Genomic DNA, 18,615 nt, shown 5'->3' with positions numbered 1-18,615 from the left:
TGCATCCATGCTGGATACGGACTTGCAGAAGATGTATTATATGTCACTGATGTGCATGTCAGAGTAACTGTACTCTTTCAGACACAGTGGTATTTGCCTGCTGGAAGAGCATTGTAGGCCCGTACAGTCGACTCACGTATTTTTCCAGGGTATTTTTTATCTGCAAGTGTCTGAGAATTCCCAAGGACCTCCTGCTAAGTAGGGGAGGGAAAGGGAGGTTTCAAGGTGAGGTGTGATGGAAGTAGAACTGGTTCGGACAGTCTCAGAGCTCCAGACAGATGGGGCTAAAAGAGAAATGGATGCTGCAAGCGTCTACTCAGATTTAGAGTCACAATGAAAGAAAAAAAAAACCTGAAGGTGCAGGGGTATTACCGGACTGAGAGCTGACAGCCCCCAGGCTGTGGAGCAGGATTATACACAGCTCTGGAGGGAAACGTCTGCACACAGCAATCTGGCTTCAGTAAAAGATAGATATTTAGAGAGGTCCCCAGGTTTTCAGTAGAGTTCAGCTATGAACAAGACAGAACTGGCCAGTTTGAGAGTGGAAGAGTAAAACTGGTGTTTGCTGGGAAGCAGCCAGCAGCAGGGATGACTGCAGCCTTGCTCTGCGGGCCAGGGAAGGTGAACCCCATGGTGCAGCTGTAATCCAGGACTGGAGAAGATTGCTCTGCTCAAGCACAGGAGGGCTTCCTGCCCTGAAGGGCAAAGACAGACAGATTTTGCAGTGTTTTATCTCACTGTTGCTGAAAGAGACGAGTTTGTCATTATTTACTGCCATCTGTTAGATAGACAAGAATGGCAGCTGCTAACGGTGATACCTTACATTTCATAAAGTCTTTTATCCCCTAAAACTCGAGCCCCCAAGGGATTTACAAAGACAATGCAGCCAGTTTGATGCTGTTAGAAGAGTTACACCTCAGGCTGGTATCAAACAGTGGAAATTTAGCTATTCTTTGTAAGCTCTGCATTTCCAGAAACATTACATTTATACAAGTTTGTTTATGTGACCGCTAACAGCCAGTACAGCCCCTACCCTCTCACGAGAGGTCTGGCCTGTGTATTTGGGTATAGGAGGGTTGTATAATATCCTTGTCTGTGACAATCCTCAGGTGGAATTCATCACATTTTTGATTTAGGAAGAAATTTACCTTTCTTTTCTTTTTTTTTTTTGTCCAATATTTTAAAGGCCTGGGTACAAATCCACACAGAGAAAGATTTAGAGGTGATTAAAGTGAGCTGAGGACTGTAATACAGTGTAATACAGAATGCCTTTCAGAGACTTTTTCCCTTGCATGGTATTACCCTGATCTTATTCCACTGATCCCACTGAGATGAATTTGTTATGGGGGGCACAGAAAACACAGCGGGAGAAGCAGCAGTATAGTGTGCATGGCTAAAAGTGTCCAGACCTGTGAGCTGGATAAAACACAGTAAGTGTTCTGTGGCTTCTCTGCTCCAGAGCTCTGCTCCTGAGTCTGCTGATGGCTGACAGGGTGACCTTGTTTGTGTCTCCTGGGTCTCTTGTACCTTGGTTTCATCACCTGTAAAATAAGGATAATGTCAGTCACCTTGTCTGCAAAATGGCTTAAGATCTAGTAATAAAAAATACTAGGAAGGAGCTTAGGTGATATTACTGTTTTATAGCTATAAGTGAAAATGCAGATACCAAAGCAAATGACACGCGCATGCAGGTCATCCTGTCCCTTGATCAAAATCAGGGAGAGACAGGGAAGGGGATTTCTTCGGAGGAGCAGCCATCTGTCAGGCTTACAGAAGAAATTACTGAAGTGTGTTATCCATAGTTATCAAAACTCGCTGGAGCAGAAAGGATTTTAGCATGCTAATGAGCTTTCATTTGTGGTTCCTTGCTCGGGACAGTAGGTTTCCTTTCTGCATTTCTCCAGGCTGAGCAGTGACTTTGCACTGCCTTTCAGTCCCCGCTCAGTGTCATTTTCTCATTCTCTTGTACTTTCTCAGTGTGGTTTCTGGGGAGGGTGAAGTCATCCTTGCTGAACTATTTCTCATGCTTATTGTTTTGCATTGTGTGAAGCGGGTTATTTTAATAAATTTCTACACTGCCAAGAAGTAGGAACACTGATTGCATTCCTGGAGGCTGCCTCCATGTCCTAAGGATGTGCATTTCCATTTTATTGTCTTCTATTTTTAACCTCATTTTTGGGGAGGAGGAAGGGCTGGAACACCCTTGGGACAGGCAGCAACTGTCTCTGGGCTGGTGTGGTCAGAGCATGGAAGAAGGGTGATGGCACATCTCTGGGCAGCCCCTGGGGAGGTGGTGCACAGCCCACACATGGCACGCACACGAGCTGCCCTGGCAGCCCCCAGGCAGCCGCAGAGACCCAGCTGCGGAGAACCCCTCTGCCACCTCTGGCTTTTTAAGGCTCATTTAAGCCTTAAAATAACAACTACCACTCCCTGCTGTGGGAAGCGGGCTGGTATTAGCCAAAGCCTCCCATTCCCCACTGTCTAGTGAAACAAGCACTTTCCCCCCTGTGTAAATAGGATGACTTTGCTCCCCTCCCCTTCTCCCTGCAGGGGAGCACTGTGCTTCGGTGTGCTGGCTCCTGCCCTCTGACAGCTCCTGCATGTAGTTTACAGCTCAAGGCACCAAACACAGTGGGAGACATATGCTAACCTAAGAAGACAGCAGATGGGTGCAAGCACTTTTAAGAACAGCTGCTGGTGTCTCATTCAATAATCCCATTTTTAACAAGTCCATATGATGGCAAAAAATACTGGAAATTAGGTTTTTTTTCTGATCCCTCTCATCTACTGAGCTATACTTGACCCGTTCAACGTGATCTAGGGATTAAAGGCTTGTTATTTTAGCTTCCCTACAATAGCTCAAAGCCTGATCTCTGCCAGGCCATTGAGCTACTGGCGCTTGGCTCTCCCCCTCTTTCCACTTTTTTTGTGTCCCAGGTCCTGTGATAGTCCACAGATGTGCCTTCTGCTAAGGGACACAGGGGATTTTCCCAGACGCTGTGCACTGCGCATCAGCCCAAGGTGTTGGTTGCAGCACGTTTTGTAGCTCTGATTCTCCCATTTCTTCATTCTTAAAACTGAGAAAACAGCCTCAGAGAGGAAAGGCTTGGCAGCATCACCCCTCAGCAGTGCAAGTGTGACCAGGAAGAAAAAGGAAGACCTTGCTCTCCTCTAATGGGGCTATAAACATGCTTTTACATCTGAGGGGAGAGAAATTGTGAGGCTGATCTTGTCAATACTGCACTTCAGGCTGTTGGCTGAGGTGTCCTTCGTCACCATGGTATCAATGTGCTTCAAACTAAAGATGAATTTGCCAACACAACACTCCTGCTAATACCCTCAATTCCCAGCTGAGGAAGCCATGTCACTGAGATGCAAAGTGCCTTAGACAAGGTGACCTCCTAAGTAAATAGCACGGAGGGGAAAAGAGCTTGAGTTTATCAGCTCCCAGTGTTTCCCAGTGCCGCTGGCACTCCCCGGGAAGGTTTTGCTGATAGAAAGGGATGTCCGGAGGATAAAGCCAGAATTGCCAGCCATGCCGTCCTGCTCTCCAAACCATTTTTTTTTTTAATCTAAGGGAGGAGGGCGAGTTTTTTTTCCTAAGGGAGAGAGGCAAAAAGTAGTTTCCTGGGGTTGGCGGCCCCTCTCGGAAAAAGCCGGGCCCGCGTTTACCCAAGGCCCCGCCTGGCAGCGCCTGCAACAGACGCTGATCTTCGCCGTGGTTTCTCACCGCCGTTATGACCCGGAGCGGGGCCGGTGCGGGGGGCAGGTCGGCGGCCCCGCAGCCCCGGACGTCCCGAAAAGGCACCGGCGGGTGGGGGGGGGAACACGACTCGGCGGCGGCTCCGCCGGGGGCGTGGCGGGGCGTGGCTGCGGGGCGTGGCGGGGCGCGGGAGGCGGTGCGGGCGGCGGCGGAGCGCGGCAGCGGGGGGCGGGCGCTGTCCATGGCCCTGCGGAGCGCCGGGCCGCCGCGGGCTCCGCCGCGCCGCCGAGCGGAGCCATGGGCAACACGGTGCACAAGACCCTGGCAGGTACCGGCGGGGGAAGCGGGGCGGCGGAGGGGCGCGGGGGCTGCGCTGCCCGCGGGGGGCTGCGGGGCGCTGGGCGAACCCGGTCCCGGGAGGTGCTGGGGCGAGGCGGGGGGCGCGGGCTGTGCCGCCCCCGGGTCCGAGCCCCGCGCCGCGGCGGGGCGGCCCGGGATAAGCCGGGGGTAGTCAAAAAAATTTGCTATTATTGTTATTTGTAATGGTCCCCGCCGCGACAGGCACCGAGGCGGGGATGCTCCAGCGGCGGGGTGCAGCTTCGCCCATGTGAGAGCGACCAAAACGGGTGAAGTGGAGCTGTTCTCGCAGCTGAAGCAGCGATCCCCAGCCTTTCAGCCGAATCCTTTTAGGGGCTTTCTATTTCATTTCCCCTTCTTTAAAAAAAAAACAAAAAGCGCAACTTTTTAATGTGGAGAGAGGTTAATTGGTCAGAGTCACCCGAGGAAAACTATTTGGAAGCAGATCTGAAATGTTCGGTAGACTACCCTGGCTTTAAACTGCCTTTTTAGCGAATTCTGCTCTTACACAGGACATGTACAGATTCTTTTCCTTTTGCAAGTCCATAATTGTGGGGCTTTTTCCTCCTCAGAGAATCAGTGCATAATAGAAGCAGTTGGTCTCTATAGAATCAACGGTATTGAATTACTGAGCCCTTGCCAGTCGGTATCTTCAGCTAGTTCGCTCTTGTTTTCTGCTCTTGCAGAGCTCCTGCGTGGCATCCTTTGTACTTTGGGCTCCCATAAATAAAAAGGGTATTATTAAACTTACTGAAAGAACCAGGAGGACCTATTGAATACAGACACATGCCCCCCTGTAATCAGCCAGGGAGCTGAATATAGAAATAAAGAGAGGAATAGATTTGCATTTGGATGTGCCATATATTGTCTTTGCAAAGAGAGGGTGCTTGGGACCTTCAAGGCACAAAAGAAAGCCGCTAGGCTTGTGGTTTAACTATGAACCTGTGATTAGATTTCTAGTCGGATGTCTTCTTGTTCTCTATTACATTTAAATGGGAAATTAGCTCCTTCTACAATAAGGAGGTTTTAATTTTTTAAAAATACCTCGCCAACTGGCAAATAAAGGCATTGTAAGGAGTGCATGACCTTGGCAAAGGTTCATTTTGTGGGTCGGCTTTTCAGCTAGAGGCAACATCGAGGGGTGCATGCAAAAACCCTGGGAGGGCCAGGGAAGTATCTTTGGGTCAGGGGAGGTTACCCTGGTAAGGCTAGAACTTCCCAAAGAAAAAAATATCTGTAGCTGCTGGGATGTGGGATCTAGCTGTGAGCTCTGTTCCAGAAGACTGATCTGCCTACTGCTAGAACAGTCTCTTCTGAGCAGTGTTCACATGCACAGCCTTACACACGTGAATTTAAAAAAAGGGATGACATCAGTTGTACCAGAGTTCTGTGATTAAAGAGTTCCTAGCAGTGCTTTTAAGAGAAGTTGTTAAGAAAGAGGAAAAGTTTGATGGAAAAAACTGAAGGCTTGATTTACGTGGACCGCCCAACTGTAACATTGTTCTGGTGGCCTAGCAAATCTCCGTCCTGTCCTGCCAGGTGGAGATCGTCTGTAAGGAGTGCTTTGTGGGGATAGTCCATTTCCAAACATTTGTCAAATTGCACAAGGCAAAAACATGCAGGACTCTTGAACAGCATTTGCTAATATGCTGGAAGATGCTGAAAATGTGTCTTTTCTCCAAAATTCAGCTGTGTTCAGTTTCTACAGTGTAACGACAGTCACAAGAAGCTGTTAACCTGTGGCTCCAGAATAGATTTTGGATGTTTGCAATTTGGAAGTTTGTAAACGTATCTTGTCAGGTTGGACAAAATTCAGCAATTTTTCATATTGATGTGCTCAGATGCATTGTTTGTCTTTCTTTATCCAAATGGCATTACAGAGGGAAGCATGTTTAGAACTGTTCTTGGAACAATCCATTTGAAAATGATAAAGTTTTTCTGGAAGACTGCATCATTGGATGAAATCCTATTTATAAGTGCTGCGACTGTTTAGAATTACTCAAAGATGATCAATCAGAATTAAGTCTTTCCTCTTCTTTGTCCAAGATGCACCTCTTTCTTCACCCTGGCAGAATGAGGAATGTACTTTCACTCTCATTTTAACTAACAGAGGAATTGCTCTCCCCTGTCCCATGGGCTGAAGTGGTGTATTTAGTAAAAAAACCTCCAACAACCCAGAACACCCCCAATCTAAAATTTGCATACCTGTTGCATTAAATTAGAAGCCTACAGATGTTGTTCCCCTTTTGTTGTGTCATTCACTATCAATAGCTGAAGGTGGAAAATGTCTTCCCATTCTGATCAAATATAGAGGAAAGGAGGAGGGAGCTTCATCATTTGGCTCCTGGGAAAGCCGAACAATCAACAATTCAGGTTTTATATAGAAGTGGAAATACTCTTCTCAAATAGTGGAATAGTGGAATTCAATTTTAAATCCTATTGAACACAGTTAAACTCATATCTGTACCTAAATTTGTTCTAATATGTTTTCTGTGCTTGTTGCATCTTTAAATCCTTGCACAGCCTCACCCTTTCTCTCCATGTTTCCATGCAATGATACAAGAGCACACGCTATCGGTGCTGGCGAAATTTGTATTGGGAGCTTGGGAAACTTGTGTTTGCCAAGTATCTGATGGTTAACACACAACGGATGAAGGCTTTGTCAAATTAACAGTGAGGTTTCTAACCAGAGTGGTATTGAAATGAGTAATAGACTAATGAAAGGCAGCTTCTAAATTTGAACCGATTGAGGAGGCATTTGAATGGAAAAGGGCTGAGATGTGTCAGATACACTTAACAGCGGTCCTGAGGTGGTGGTGGAAATAGCTCTTATCTAGATGACAGTTAAATGATACATGACACATTCCTCTAGCGGGATGGTTGCCTCCTGCGGCTGGCCTGACCTCGGAGGGGTGAGCGGGACCTCCTTGCCTTTGGGCTCCTCCGTGGTGCCAGCCACCACTCCTCGGTGCTCACCCATTGCCAACCCTTTCTGATCTCCAGTGGGAGAAGCTCGCACTGCATCTCCAGTGCAGTGTGGGAATTTACACCTGGGTGTCAATATTTTCTTGCCTCCCTCCCCTTACCACTGCCCATTGTTTGAGATGATATGCAGGCAGGTGGTTAGGCAAGAGTGAATTCTTTATTATTGAGGCACGCCGTTTTTCTGTCTCCTACAGGTGATAAACTAGGTGTGCAGCATTGCAGCCGATGGGTGGAACTTGTCCTGACCTGCAGAGTGGGCTGGGAGGCCACGTGGGTGTTGGTGGTGGATGGGTTGCATACTGACATCGGACTTTATGGCTTTGTGGCTGCTCTTACCTGCGGTGCTCCACAGAGGAGTTGCTCTCTTGAGTTAACTCATGGTGAGTGAGGCAGCAAACAGTGCACATCCGCACCTCTACGTCATGGATGGTGCTAATTTCTTCATGCTAATTGCTTTCCTTGGCAGACACTTCAAATAGGGCTCAGAAAATGGTTAGTAGCCAGACGGGGGCAGGAAGCCTCCCCTGAAGATGCAGGGAACCCAGCAGTACTTGAGGACTTGCAGGCTGGGAGAGGTTAGAGTTCCCTTGTCTCGGCAAAGCTCAGCTCCTTACATGGAGCTGCAAGGTGCAGGAAATAGTGAGGAACAACATCTAGGAGAGCCAGGCAGGCAGCAAGTGGCCTTGCAGCACATGGCGGCTGGCTGTGGTGGGGTGAGCGTGGGCAGCTGCTCCCGTGGGTGGGCAGGGCAGGCAGGGCAGGCAGGAGGCACTCGCTGGCTGATGCACTAGTAAAGGGCTTTCCAGTTGGGATCCAGTTGTTGATCCTGGCCCAAATAGGGTCATTAGTATTTAACAAATGGGCCAAATTCCCTTTTAAGAATCCGGCAGGGATCTGATTGCAGTGCTTCTCCCACCGCCTTCCTCACAACTGCAAGGAATACCAAGTATGAGTGGCATTTGTGTCTGGTAAACACAAGGGAGAATGGGACTTGTTCTGGAAGAAGTGACTTCAATTTCTTATTTTCAAGAAATTGTTTTGTATTCTTGAGAAAGGGTTAATTATTAAAAGCATTTTTTTTCTTAGCAAGCCAGAAATCCCAAGTTTAGCCTTCACCAGGCTAATGCTCCCATCTGCCAGTCTTTTGCAAAACAGTGATGGTCGGAGGGTCTCAGTTAAAGCAGGGCAGCAGGAATTTGTAGCTTCTGGATAAAAGATGATGTTTCTATGTATTCTTTTTCAAATATGGATGCCTGTTATCATAATATATACATTTCTTTTGTAAGAAATGAGAGGCAAAGACCATGTAGTGGGAAAAGATCTGTTTGTCTTTCCAGGGGCTAAAATCTCCTCTTTGAAGAGCATTTTTATGTAGATTCATTCTCTGGTCCTTCCTCCCCTTCTAGTTGCTAGTGATACACTGTAGAAGAAGTTCTCGGTACTGTGAGCAGGGATTTATTTCAGAAAGTTGTTTGGTTTGGTTCCAGTCTGACTTCAACAAAACTACAAAATAACACTTCAGGTTGTTCTGGTTTGAGTGAAAAATGTACCTGTTCAGACCAGTTTTTGGTTTGGGTTTCGTTCAACTCTGTGATCACAGGTGTTAATCCTGCCTCAATAACAGCCCTTTTCAGCCTGTTTTCCTGCCTCTTTTAGTCTGGGAGTTGAGGTTTCTAGAGTCTGTCCTTGATTTTGCTACTGACTACCTGTGTGACCTTTGAGCAAGTGGCTTTATCATAGTCTTGCTTTGTGTGTAAGGGAGGTAGAAAACACTGGCTCACACGGGTATATGAGAGTTAATTAATTAACATGCAGACATGAAGCATCCCTAGGAAGAAGGTCACAGAAGTGCAAAAAAATAGATTAATGCGCTGCTTCTTTTGTAGCTTTCTGCTTTTCCACTCTTCAAAAGGAAACCTGCGAAACTGCTCAGCCTTTGCTGTGATTTAGAGCTGGAACAGGTTGGTGGTATACTGAGGACTATCTTTAACCAGCCTCACACAGTACATACCCAAAAATGTGCTGCAGCCAACTGGCATGATTAATTCAGTGCTACCATTGGCATCTCGGCTGTTGAGACTGGAGAAACAACTGTACTTGAGGCCAGGAAGGCATCCCCTATCAAGACAGTGTTAAGTGGAGCTGTGTGTCATGCCCCATGGCCCGTGTGCTGTCAGATGCACACAGCACATTGCCAAGTGTGTCATTAAAGCAAGAGCTTTTCATTGCTCTCCACTGTCACGCTGGATAGTGCTGAGCAGGCCCTCTTTTCTATTTCATTGTTTACGCTCTAGAGGGGAATTGCTTTACTAAGAGTTAGGATATCTGGCAAACAGCACTTCTTCCTTTTTATTCTCTAGATAATTGCTGCAGGTTGGAAGGACTTGTGTGTCGCCATCTGACCCTACTGTAGATGCTTAAAATCACACCCCTACGTCTGTGTGTGTAGGCAGAACTCTTAGAAAGCCCTCACTGCAGGCAAAGGAAATTGCTGCTTCCCAGCACATTATAATTTGACAACCTATGGAGGTGCTTAAGTATGCCTAAGGTGTTTAACTTTAGGCAGTCAAGTTTGAATGTGCGGGCATTAATGTTTACTTGACAGGAGAAGAATGAGTCACCTTGAAGTTTACGCTGTGCTTCTCTTCCCATTCTAGTAAGGATCCTCCTTGCATATCCCGTTCAATGGCTTTTCAGTTAGGAATGCAAATAAGCACCTTGTTTCTTGTTAGCTCCAGTGGATCAAGCTCATCGAGTTTCGGAGTTCACTTTTGAACAGGCAGTGTCCTGCTGCACAGTTTGCCTTGAAAGGAACCATTTTCTTCCCCGTCCTCCTCATCTTACTGTGTACAGAGCCTATCTGTTGCACATTTGTAGCTAAAATAAGAGCAGGTTTCCTAAGGTGGAACATGCATGTCACTGTGATGGATGTGGTGGGTTCAGGAAAGAAGCAGGAAAGCAAAGCTGCTGATGGGGGGGAGAGTTAGTGAGAACCCAGGAGCAGGGGCTCGCTTGACTGGGGTGGCTTCATGAGCTGCAAGATGGGATGAGGCCAGGTGTGATTCCCTGAAACACGTGTCAGATCCCATCTGAGTTTCCTTATGGAGAAGGTGTGTACAACCTCCTCCATCTCATCGTATTTCCATCTTTCTTACCTCCTTTGTTTGTCTCCTTTCTTGTGCCTGGAGCAGTTTGGCATCCTGTGCCTGCTGCTGCTTCTTGCCACAGCAGCCAAACCACATGGCTGACTCATGATGTGCACCTTCCTTGCTCCTAATGAGCTCCTCGGCCACATGCTCATTTGGGGCTTCCTGACATCAAAATAGAGCTTGGCTGGTGAACTGTTCTCCAGACTTTACCCAGAGGGCAGATGTGGGCGCACTTACCAACAAGTGCAGTATGAGGTGGGAGCCCAAAGGGACTCGGCTCCATGTCACATCTTGGGGTGGCTTTTCTGTCTGCGGCCGCTGGAGGAAGTTTTGCTATAAAAGCATTTCCATACTTTGTTCTGTCTTCTCATTTAGGTGTCTTCTCCACCCTTGCCCTTGGTGTTGCTAATGTGCTGTGTCCTGGAGGGGACTGACCCCGTGTCAGTGGTCCATGTCTATTTGATGGCACCAGTGCCCTTAGGCTGTGAAGTTCTACCACCTCTCTGAAGGCATCCCATCCTACCTTGTTGCCTGCTGGAAATATAACAGAACTGTGCAGAGCCATTAGCTGGGGCAGCCCCTTCCAGACGGCCCCTTAGATAAGATGTATGCCCATGAGAGGACATGCTTGGTGGGAAGGAGATGCTGTTTACTCTGGGTTGTTCCGTATCTCGTTGATGGCTGTATTATTTTTCCCTCTGTATGTTTATGTTAAAAAGCATGAATCACTGGCACTGAGATGTCTGGTTGAAAGCTGTATCTCAGCATACCTGTGCCAGCTTTTCCCTTCAGACCTGGATGCCCTGTTGTCTCAATTACTGAGTGCTGGAACATTAAATTCCTGGTGTCTGAACAGTTGAAGCGGGGCTTTGGGGAGGAGTGAGGGAGGGGAAAGTGATTTATTGCTTGTTAATTTGTTTTCTCCTCTGTGTCCAGGGAGGTATCTTCTGCTTAGTGTAAGCAGGGCTTGCTTTCCACTCAGGGCTTTTTTCTCTCTCAGTTCTTTCCGACCCCTGGCAGTGAAGCAGCTCAGAGATCACCTAATGAGACGATCAGGCCCCATCCCTTTCCCTACTCCAAAAACCATGTCCTTTTTTCCTTTCTACACCAACAGGACTGGTGTAAAGAACCCAAATCAGAAGATAAGAAACGACTTGTCGCTTGCTGCTGGAATGACACAGGAAGATTCTTTAAAGAAAAAAACATTTAACTGCATTTCAAAGCTTTTCAGGGCAGCAGGGAAATCACATTTAGGATTTTTTTTAAGAGCTACTGATGCTTTGAAGGGAAGAAAATGGATGGAGTTGTGTTTGTAGAGTTGTCAGCTAGGTAGTTGCATATAATAGGTTTCATTTTCTCAGTTTTCTTGTTTCACCGTGGATATTTACATAATAATGAGACTTTTGTACTTTAGGAATTCTCTTATTTTAACCATCTGTTTGTCTGTGACTCCAGGTTTCTTGTGATTGCACTCCTGATGGCATAATGTCTTACGGCTATGTGGGAGAAATAAATAGACCACATAAAAGCAAAGCTCTATTTTTCATCGCCCGTGTAGCAACACAGGGAAGACAGTCAGTCAAGAGAGAATTTCCCTGAGTGAAAGTTTTCCTTCAGGTTTCCAAATGTCAGGGAAAAAAGTTGTTTGATTTTTGCCTTCCTCCATAACTTGAATGTTAAACCTGCCAAGCCCTGCCTTGACAAGCCAAAGATAAAAGATAAAATATTTCATTTGGCAGCAGAAATGAAATAATTTCATTCAAGTGTATCTCTCTTTCCTCAGCGATAACTAGCACTGTGGCAATAGCTTTTCTCAGCCTGTTATCTGTTTTGGTCTCATTGGGGCACCAGCTTCTCAGCTTAACATGTTCTGTAATTTACAGAGTGGAGTTCAAAAGTTATCTCCTCGGTGTGATGCTAAGGTAGAAAGCATAAGTCCTAATGAGGGGAAAGTGCTATTTCTTAGGGTCTTGAACTTGACACGGTTGGATAGAGCTTTTTTTTTTGGTAACAGAAAACACTTGGTGCTTGAGATCTGTCTGGTCTAGTGTCTTGATGGTGGGCAAAATTGCTGCTAAGCAGACCAGCTAAGAGGCTGCAGTGAATTACTGGATTTTTGGGAGGAGGCAGGACCAGGACTACTGAACATATGCTCTCCAGAAGGCAGCCAGGCAGGTTAATACCAAAGCCTTGGTAGAGTACAGTCAAATGGAATATCTATATCACTGGAGGTCTTAAAGAACAAGTTTGTTATTCAGCAGCTGGGAATGGCATTGGCAGAGCCAGCCCCATCAGAGAGTGAAGGTGGGCTAGGTAATTCCTGCAGGCTCCTGCTGAAAAGAAGTTCCCAGGAACTGCCTCTTTAAGGGTCTGCTCTGTGGCAGTGCTTTCCTTGGGATGCTGTCAAACTCTTGATTACTTTGTCCTGCAAAATAAAAGGGTTTCTAAGTACGAAAACTGAAATAATTTACGAACTGGATATTGCTTCACTTATAGTGATAAAGAGCATTAGCTGTGTATTGTGCAGTGGCCATGGTGCTGGCTTATAAAACAGAGATAACTTTCATATGGTGGTTCATGGGGACAAACTACACAATAGAAAGATTGTTTAAGTGGCCCAACTTTTATCTGTCGATCAGCATTGGATTTGCTCTGGAGCATGGTGCCCCTTTGGGCTCTGAGGCTGGCTGGTGAATGGAGCCCTGCGCAGGACAGGCTGGGGATGAGCCTGCAGGGATGTAGGGACACACATGGGGTCTTCACGAGAGCCTTGTCAGCAGAGAGGGCTGAAAAATAAAAGTTGAACATCGAGACCATGTGTGCAGGGAGTGAAAGCTTGATGCCAGCAGAGCTTCCCTGCACTTGCGTGGAATAAGGCTTGCAGATATTTCAGTATGCCAGGCATCTTGGTTGATCTCTCCTGGAAAAGAGACGTCCTCTGAAGAGTACAAGGCAGATCTTCACACTGGCATCTGATTTGTGAGTCTTAAATAGCAATTACTGGGTGATTTGCCAGCAGCTGAACAGCACTGCTTGTGCTGCTGATGTGATCAAAGGGAGAGGGTGAGAAGGACAGATGCTTCACAAGTCAGAATTTCAAGGAAATCCATCTCAGTTAAAGTTTATAAAAACTGATCTTAGCCAACAGATGCTATAGCATGTCTTTAAATACCACAGCCTTGAACAGTCGGTACTGAGTCATGCCTGGGGATTGCTGTTATTAGGGAATATTATGAGGGCTAGGAAAAGACAACGCAAGGTACAACCACACAGGCACACACACAAAAAAAGACCAAATGCTGTTAAGTATCTAAAATCAATCTTCAGAGTCTGGGTGTAGTTTCCAAAAATGTCTGAGTGGCTCAGGGCAGACTTAGTCTGATGGCAGTTTGTTTTGCCCATCATCAGCAGCAGTTGTGCTGCGCTGTGTATGCTGGCCTCATATGGACTGGCTTGGCAGCTGCCTCCCTACGTAGGAAAACTTATCTCTCGCGTCACCTTGTAGGTTCAGAGAGCTGGCAACATGTGCTTTTATGTAAGACCTTTTGTATACATGGAATTGTGCAGGAAGAGAGATTTTTTCTGAAATAAGAATGCCTTCTTAGTCTACTGCTTACGTTATCTGCTTTGAAAAAGCATGTGAGCATGCCAAATACCAGTGTCTGCGCATAGATACTGGCAATAATGAATCTGCTGTCCATTTGCACCCTGCCTTTTTTCCAAAATAACTTTCATGTCTAGACAAAGGATGCAGCTCACCTGCAAGACTTGGCTATCCCATCTGTTTGTTTTGCTATTGCATAGTAATTAAGGTATTAATTTATTTTAAAGGGTTCCAAGAAGTACTTCTGCAACCCCAATGTTTATGTAAGAGAGAAAGAGAAATTCATATTTTATTGAATTTTTGTATGTTCTGCTGGGATTATTCATTGGAGGAACACAGTAAGTGATTTTTTTGTATCCTAGTAACCAACTGTGGTTGCTTTTCCATGAATAATCTTTATGGCTTAACTTGACCAGCCAAATCTAGATGGGAAAACTCAAGTAAATTAAATTTATCAAGGCAAATAATTGCAAAGTACAGGTAGCTTTTTGCAGGTGAGAGAGAATAAATCTTTTTCTCCTATATTCAACTACATAATAGTGAGATTGACATATGCTGTCTGAAGGGTATGTTTTTACCGAGCAGAAAAAATAGCGGAAGTTTGAGTTGTTACGAAATAAACTTCAAAACTTGATTTGTTTAATATTCATAATTAATGAATTGGTTAAAACAGTCCTTTCCTCCCTCAGACACGAACAGTGATGGTTTTCAGCACTTCCTAATAGCAGTGCTGATTATTTCCATTCTGTGGGTGCCAGGGTGGGGAGCCTGGGGTGGGGGTCCCCTGCGGCTCGGAGTTCCTGGCTCTGCGGCTGGCTCATCTGCTTCACAAAGACACTGTGAGGCTTAGTTAGCAACGTGCTTTGTGAAGCCTTTTCTCCCTGAAATGCCAGCCCCACGTGGAACAGCTGGAGTTTATCACGTAATAGAAGCGGTCACATTTTTCTCCTTTAAAATTTATTTTTATTAAAATTAGCCCTTTTTCAAAATTGAGTTTTGAGGGATCATGTTTCTTTTGAAATGCCTCTTGCTCTTAGAAATATTAAAAGCTAGTTTTAGAAGCAAAACAAAAACTTGCTTCCCAGCTCCCTGAGCATGTTTACTATTTCTCCCACCCTCTTCAAGCATTCGCTGACCATCTCTAAGCAGAGGGCAGAGGTACATTCCTCCCAGAGAGGTCAAAACTGCTTCTCATTTTACACCAAACTATTTTCAAACCATCTTTTTGTATGCATTCCTATTTAGTAAATGTTTATACACCCATGCAAAAAAACTGCACTCCTGTAAATACTGAAATCTATGGGCACGGCAGTAGAATCAGTCACCAAACCACGTCAAGCAGCCCTTAGCTAGTCGCTCAGATTTTCCTTGGAGATGAGATTAACAGTATAACCTCATGAGACACTCCCAGAAAGATGGAGAAGCTTTCCTTGTGTGCCTCTGGATTTCAACCATAGTTTTCCCTTCTGATTTGCTTCCTGCCTCTTGTATCTTGAACACAGCCCTGCATCGAGCAGTCCCTTTTTCCTCCTTTCCAATGGACTAACGGTGATGGTCAGAAATGTTAGGTAGGTCAGTGCTGAGGACCTTTCTGTGCTTATATTCCTGTACTGAGCCAGCGCGTCACTGAGTGGTTGCTGTGGTGCATCTCCAGCAGTCATTCATCACCACAGACTCAATACCTCAGGTCTCAGCCCTACCAAGTCAATGCTCTTCCAAAGCTTTCCCTGACTTTTTCATAATCTTTTTCCCCAGGGCTAACAGCAGTGCAGGGAGCACTAGTTGTGACTTGTCTCTGTGGCAATGGAAGAGTAGCTGAAGTGAGTGATGCTGCCGTATAGCTCACCACTCTGCTGCCTTGGAGGGCATGTGCATTTTGGACCTGAAATGCTTTTTCTCTGGGGAAGTGACCGTGTCCCCGAAGAGGTGTTCAGGCAAGGCATGGTAGGTGGCAAAGGGCGTGTTAGGGGCGTAGAGACAGCACTGCCTGTGACCCACATCGGGGAGCAACCCCAGGACTATGGTGGTGGGGTATGATTGGGGCAGACATACCAGCTGAGTTCCATCCTCCTAGTGGCCCCGTGCAACCCTGGGTGCATGTGCTGCACCTGGGCTTTGCCTGATGGGGACATTTAAGTCCAATAAAGAGGAGGAAGAAACCTCCCTGTTCGAAACGCCATGGGCCTGCCCTGCTGTCACAGGACAGGGAGCTGCAGAAGAAAATTCAAATTCAGCAGTCAGTGCTATGAGAAATGAGGCATCAGTGTGAGGCAGATGGGAAAGACATATCAGTGGGCAGGGAATTTAGGCACAGAGACCTATGCCTTGCACAGTACTTGAGCAATATGGTTCCTGTGCCAGGGGAGGCTCCCAGTGCTGGCTTGGAGAGGTTCATGGCTTGGCTGGATCTGCTCTAGGGAAGATCTGCTGGTACTGCCCCACCAGCAGATCCTCCTGATTAGGTGCCACCTCAAACTAATAAGACGGCGTTTTGCAGCATCTTGTGTTCTGCGAGCAAAGGAAGCATTGCAGTCAGAGAGCTTTTATATGCTGTTAATACATGACCATATGGCACTGCTTGTGTGCAGGTGAGGGCTCCTGGTGGTTTAGCAATGGTATGAAACATTTCTGCTATTGATCCTACTCGACCAGGGTGCCCTAGAAAAACCTAAAGGGGTACAGGAGCACATGCTGCTGTCTCACCGAGCTGTGTGCATAGGAAGCTGAGCTGGAAAGCATCCCCAAATTTGCTGCAGTCAGGCAGGCACCTGCTTGCCCTGGGACTGTCGATGGACAGCTGGTTTGCTGGTCCCATGTCCCAGGCTCTGTCTGCCAAAAAATGCTGTGGTGCTAATGATGGGGCTTTCTCACTGGGAACCAGTGGCTTTAAGCATAACAGCATGCACAAATGTATGAAAATGGAGGGTGTAAGGAGGGCTAGGTCAGGGCAGGAGTTTGGGCGTGGTGTGTATCCCAGGGTGATGCTGAGGACAGGATGTGCTGCTTCCTGGCCCCTTTCCCTCCTAGTATCTGTCACAAGCAGCTCTTGCAAGCAGGCTGGTTTCTCCAGCAAAGGGTGATGAGTTTGTCTTTGGTGGGTGCTCTGGTCTGCCTGTCCATCAGGAGAAGCTCAGACACGTACCAAAGTGCATGTACACCTTGCTGTGTCACATGCAGCATGTCAGTAATGGAAGTCCTCCATAGATGATTTTCAGCATTATTTTTAGACATCTTGAGTGCAATTCGCTTCAGCTGAGGCCAATTCTTCGATGTGCTGGCACACAAGGGGTTGAGTGGACAGGAGCATGCCTGGGGCAAATGTGGCTTTCTGTGGGATGCAGGGAGGTTTTGGGGAAGCCGAGCCTCTCCCCTTCTGCCAGCAGCAGATTGCTGCAATGAATGAGTTGCTTAGGAGAGGGCTTTCCTGCAGCTCTTCAAGGGACTGCTCAGGTTTGGTATTTCAAAAAGGCACTTTGTGAGCAGTGGCACCTGTAAGACCCACTGCCAGGTGGATTTGGGCCTACGGGAAAGCCCCTGTGTGGGTCTGTTTCGATGACTTCAGCCTTTCTTACATTTGGCATCCCCTTTTCAGCATGTTTCCAGCTCAGAAGTCCCTGGGAGATGATGTGAGTGGCACATGCAGCATGGGAGACACTTTGTGCCGTCTATTTCAAAGATGAGAGGGACAGTGTGTAGTCATGCCACTGCCTGTGTTTTACTGTGACCAGAACCACTAGAGCTCTAGGCCGAAATGCCAACATGTATATTTTTTGTCTGGTAATAAAATTTTGTTCTACCAAAGAAAAAAAAAGCAGAACCTTAAGAACCACCCAAAGAGATACAAATTCTTCCTCTCCACAGTTTTTCATATGTGATTTATAGGTGTGTTTTTCCAAGTAAATCCAAACAAGGCCAGTGGGGTGACTCTGAATTAAAGTTTGGTTCAGTTAATTGAAACAAGAACCATCTGGGTGGAAATGGGAGGCTTTAGACAGCTGTTTATATTGTTTCATGTGGGATATCTAAGATTTCCAATTCCATTGTTACTAAGGAGTGTGCTGTTTGACCATACAAGTGGGGTTTTAAAGGTGTAAATGATCTATGAAGAAAAAAAAATGGGAGACAGCTATAAAAATAACAACAGCTTGCAGCTCCGTGGTAAACTGTTTTAAAGGCATTGACCAAGCAAGTGTGCTTTGCTGAACGATGGTCTAAGCTCCACCTTAAAAGGTGGGAAAATATGATGAAACCCTGTACTTTATATTGCCTGGACCTCCCCTAGCAGGCAGGCATCCACAGGCAATCATTGTTGAGGTAGCGGTGCCGTTTATTTGCTGTATAAGTCACACATTCGCTTCACCTCTTGGGAGCAATTCCTACCTCTGGAATTTTGAAATCCTATAGAATTTGAAAATCTGAAATTCCTTCCTTTTTCTGGCCAAAAAAGCTGACATTTATCTTCAGCAATGCAAGGAATTGTCTCTCATCTCCAGATTTCTTTGGTTCAACTGCCTTTATCATCTCTTGGCTGTGGTACCACAAAGGGAGAGTAAAGTGAGAAAATTGTTGATGTTGACTTAAGTGTGCTGGGATCAAATCCCACTGGCATTAAGAAGATTGACATGGGGGCTTAAAAATAAACCTTTCTTGCTCAAATCCTTTTTGTGTTGAAATAATTGAAGATATTTGAGGTGAAGAAAGGGGCTGAGGTCATTGTGTGTCCAGTAATGATATGACTGTATTTTCTTCTGTTTGGACAGTTTAATATCTTGAAGTGGCTCTTGTTTCCTCTTATTAATTCCTGTAAATATCAT

At 46.2% G+C, this 18,615-nt stretch overlaps 1 protein-coding gene across 2 annotated transcripts in view; it reads left to right on the top strand.

The window, feature by feature from the left end:
* Window positions 1–18,615, top strand: part of NEURL1B (neuralized E3 ubiquitin protein ligase 1B) — a 150,562-nt gene that overhangs the window by 111,006 nt on the left and 20,941 nt on the right. The window contains exon 1 of one of the 2 annotated variants that reach the window (XM_075102423.1): window positions 3,904–4,034. The exons of the other annotated variant lie outside the window; for it this stretch is intronic. Coding sequence (XP_074958524.1) covers window positions 4,004–4,034 — 31 coding nt within the window. The 5' untranslated portion in view covers window positions 3,904–4,003. Of the gene's footprint in view, window positions 1–3,903; window positions 4,035–18,615 lie in introns of those variants that run through there. 2 annotated transcript variants of the gene reach the window in all.

Source organism: Phalacrocorax aristotelis, chromosome 8 (assembly GCF_949628215.1).
Source record: "Phalacrocorax aristotelis chromosome 8, bGulAri2.1, whole genome shotgun sequence".
NCBI lineage: Eukaryota > Metazoa > Chordata > Aves > Suliformes > Phalacrocoracidae > Phalacrocorax > Phalacrocorax aristotelis.
This window is presented reverse-complemented; position numbering and strand designations above follow the sequence as displayed.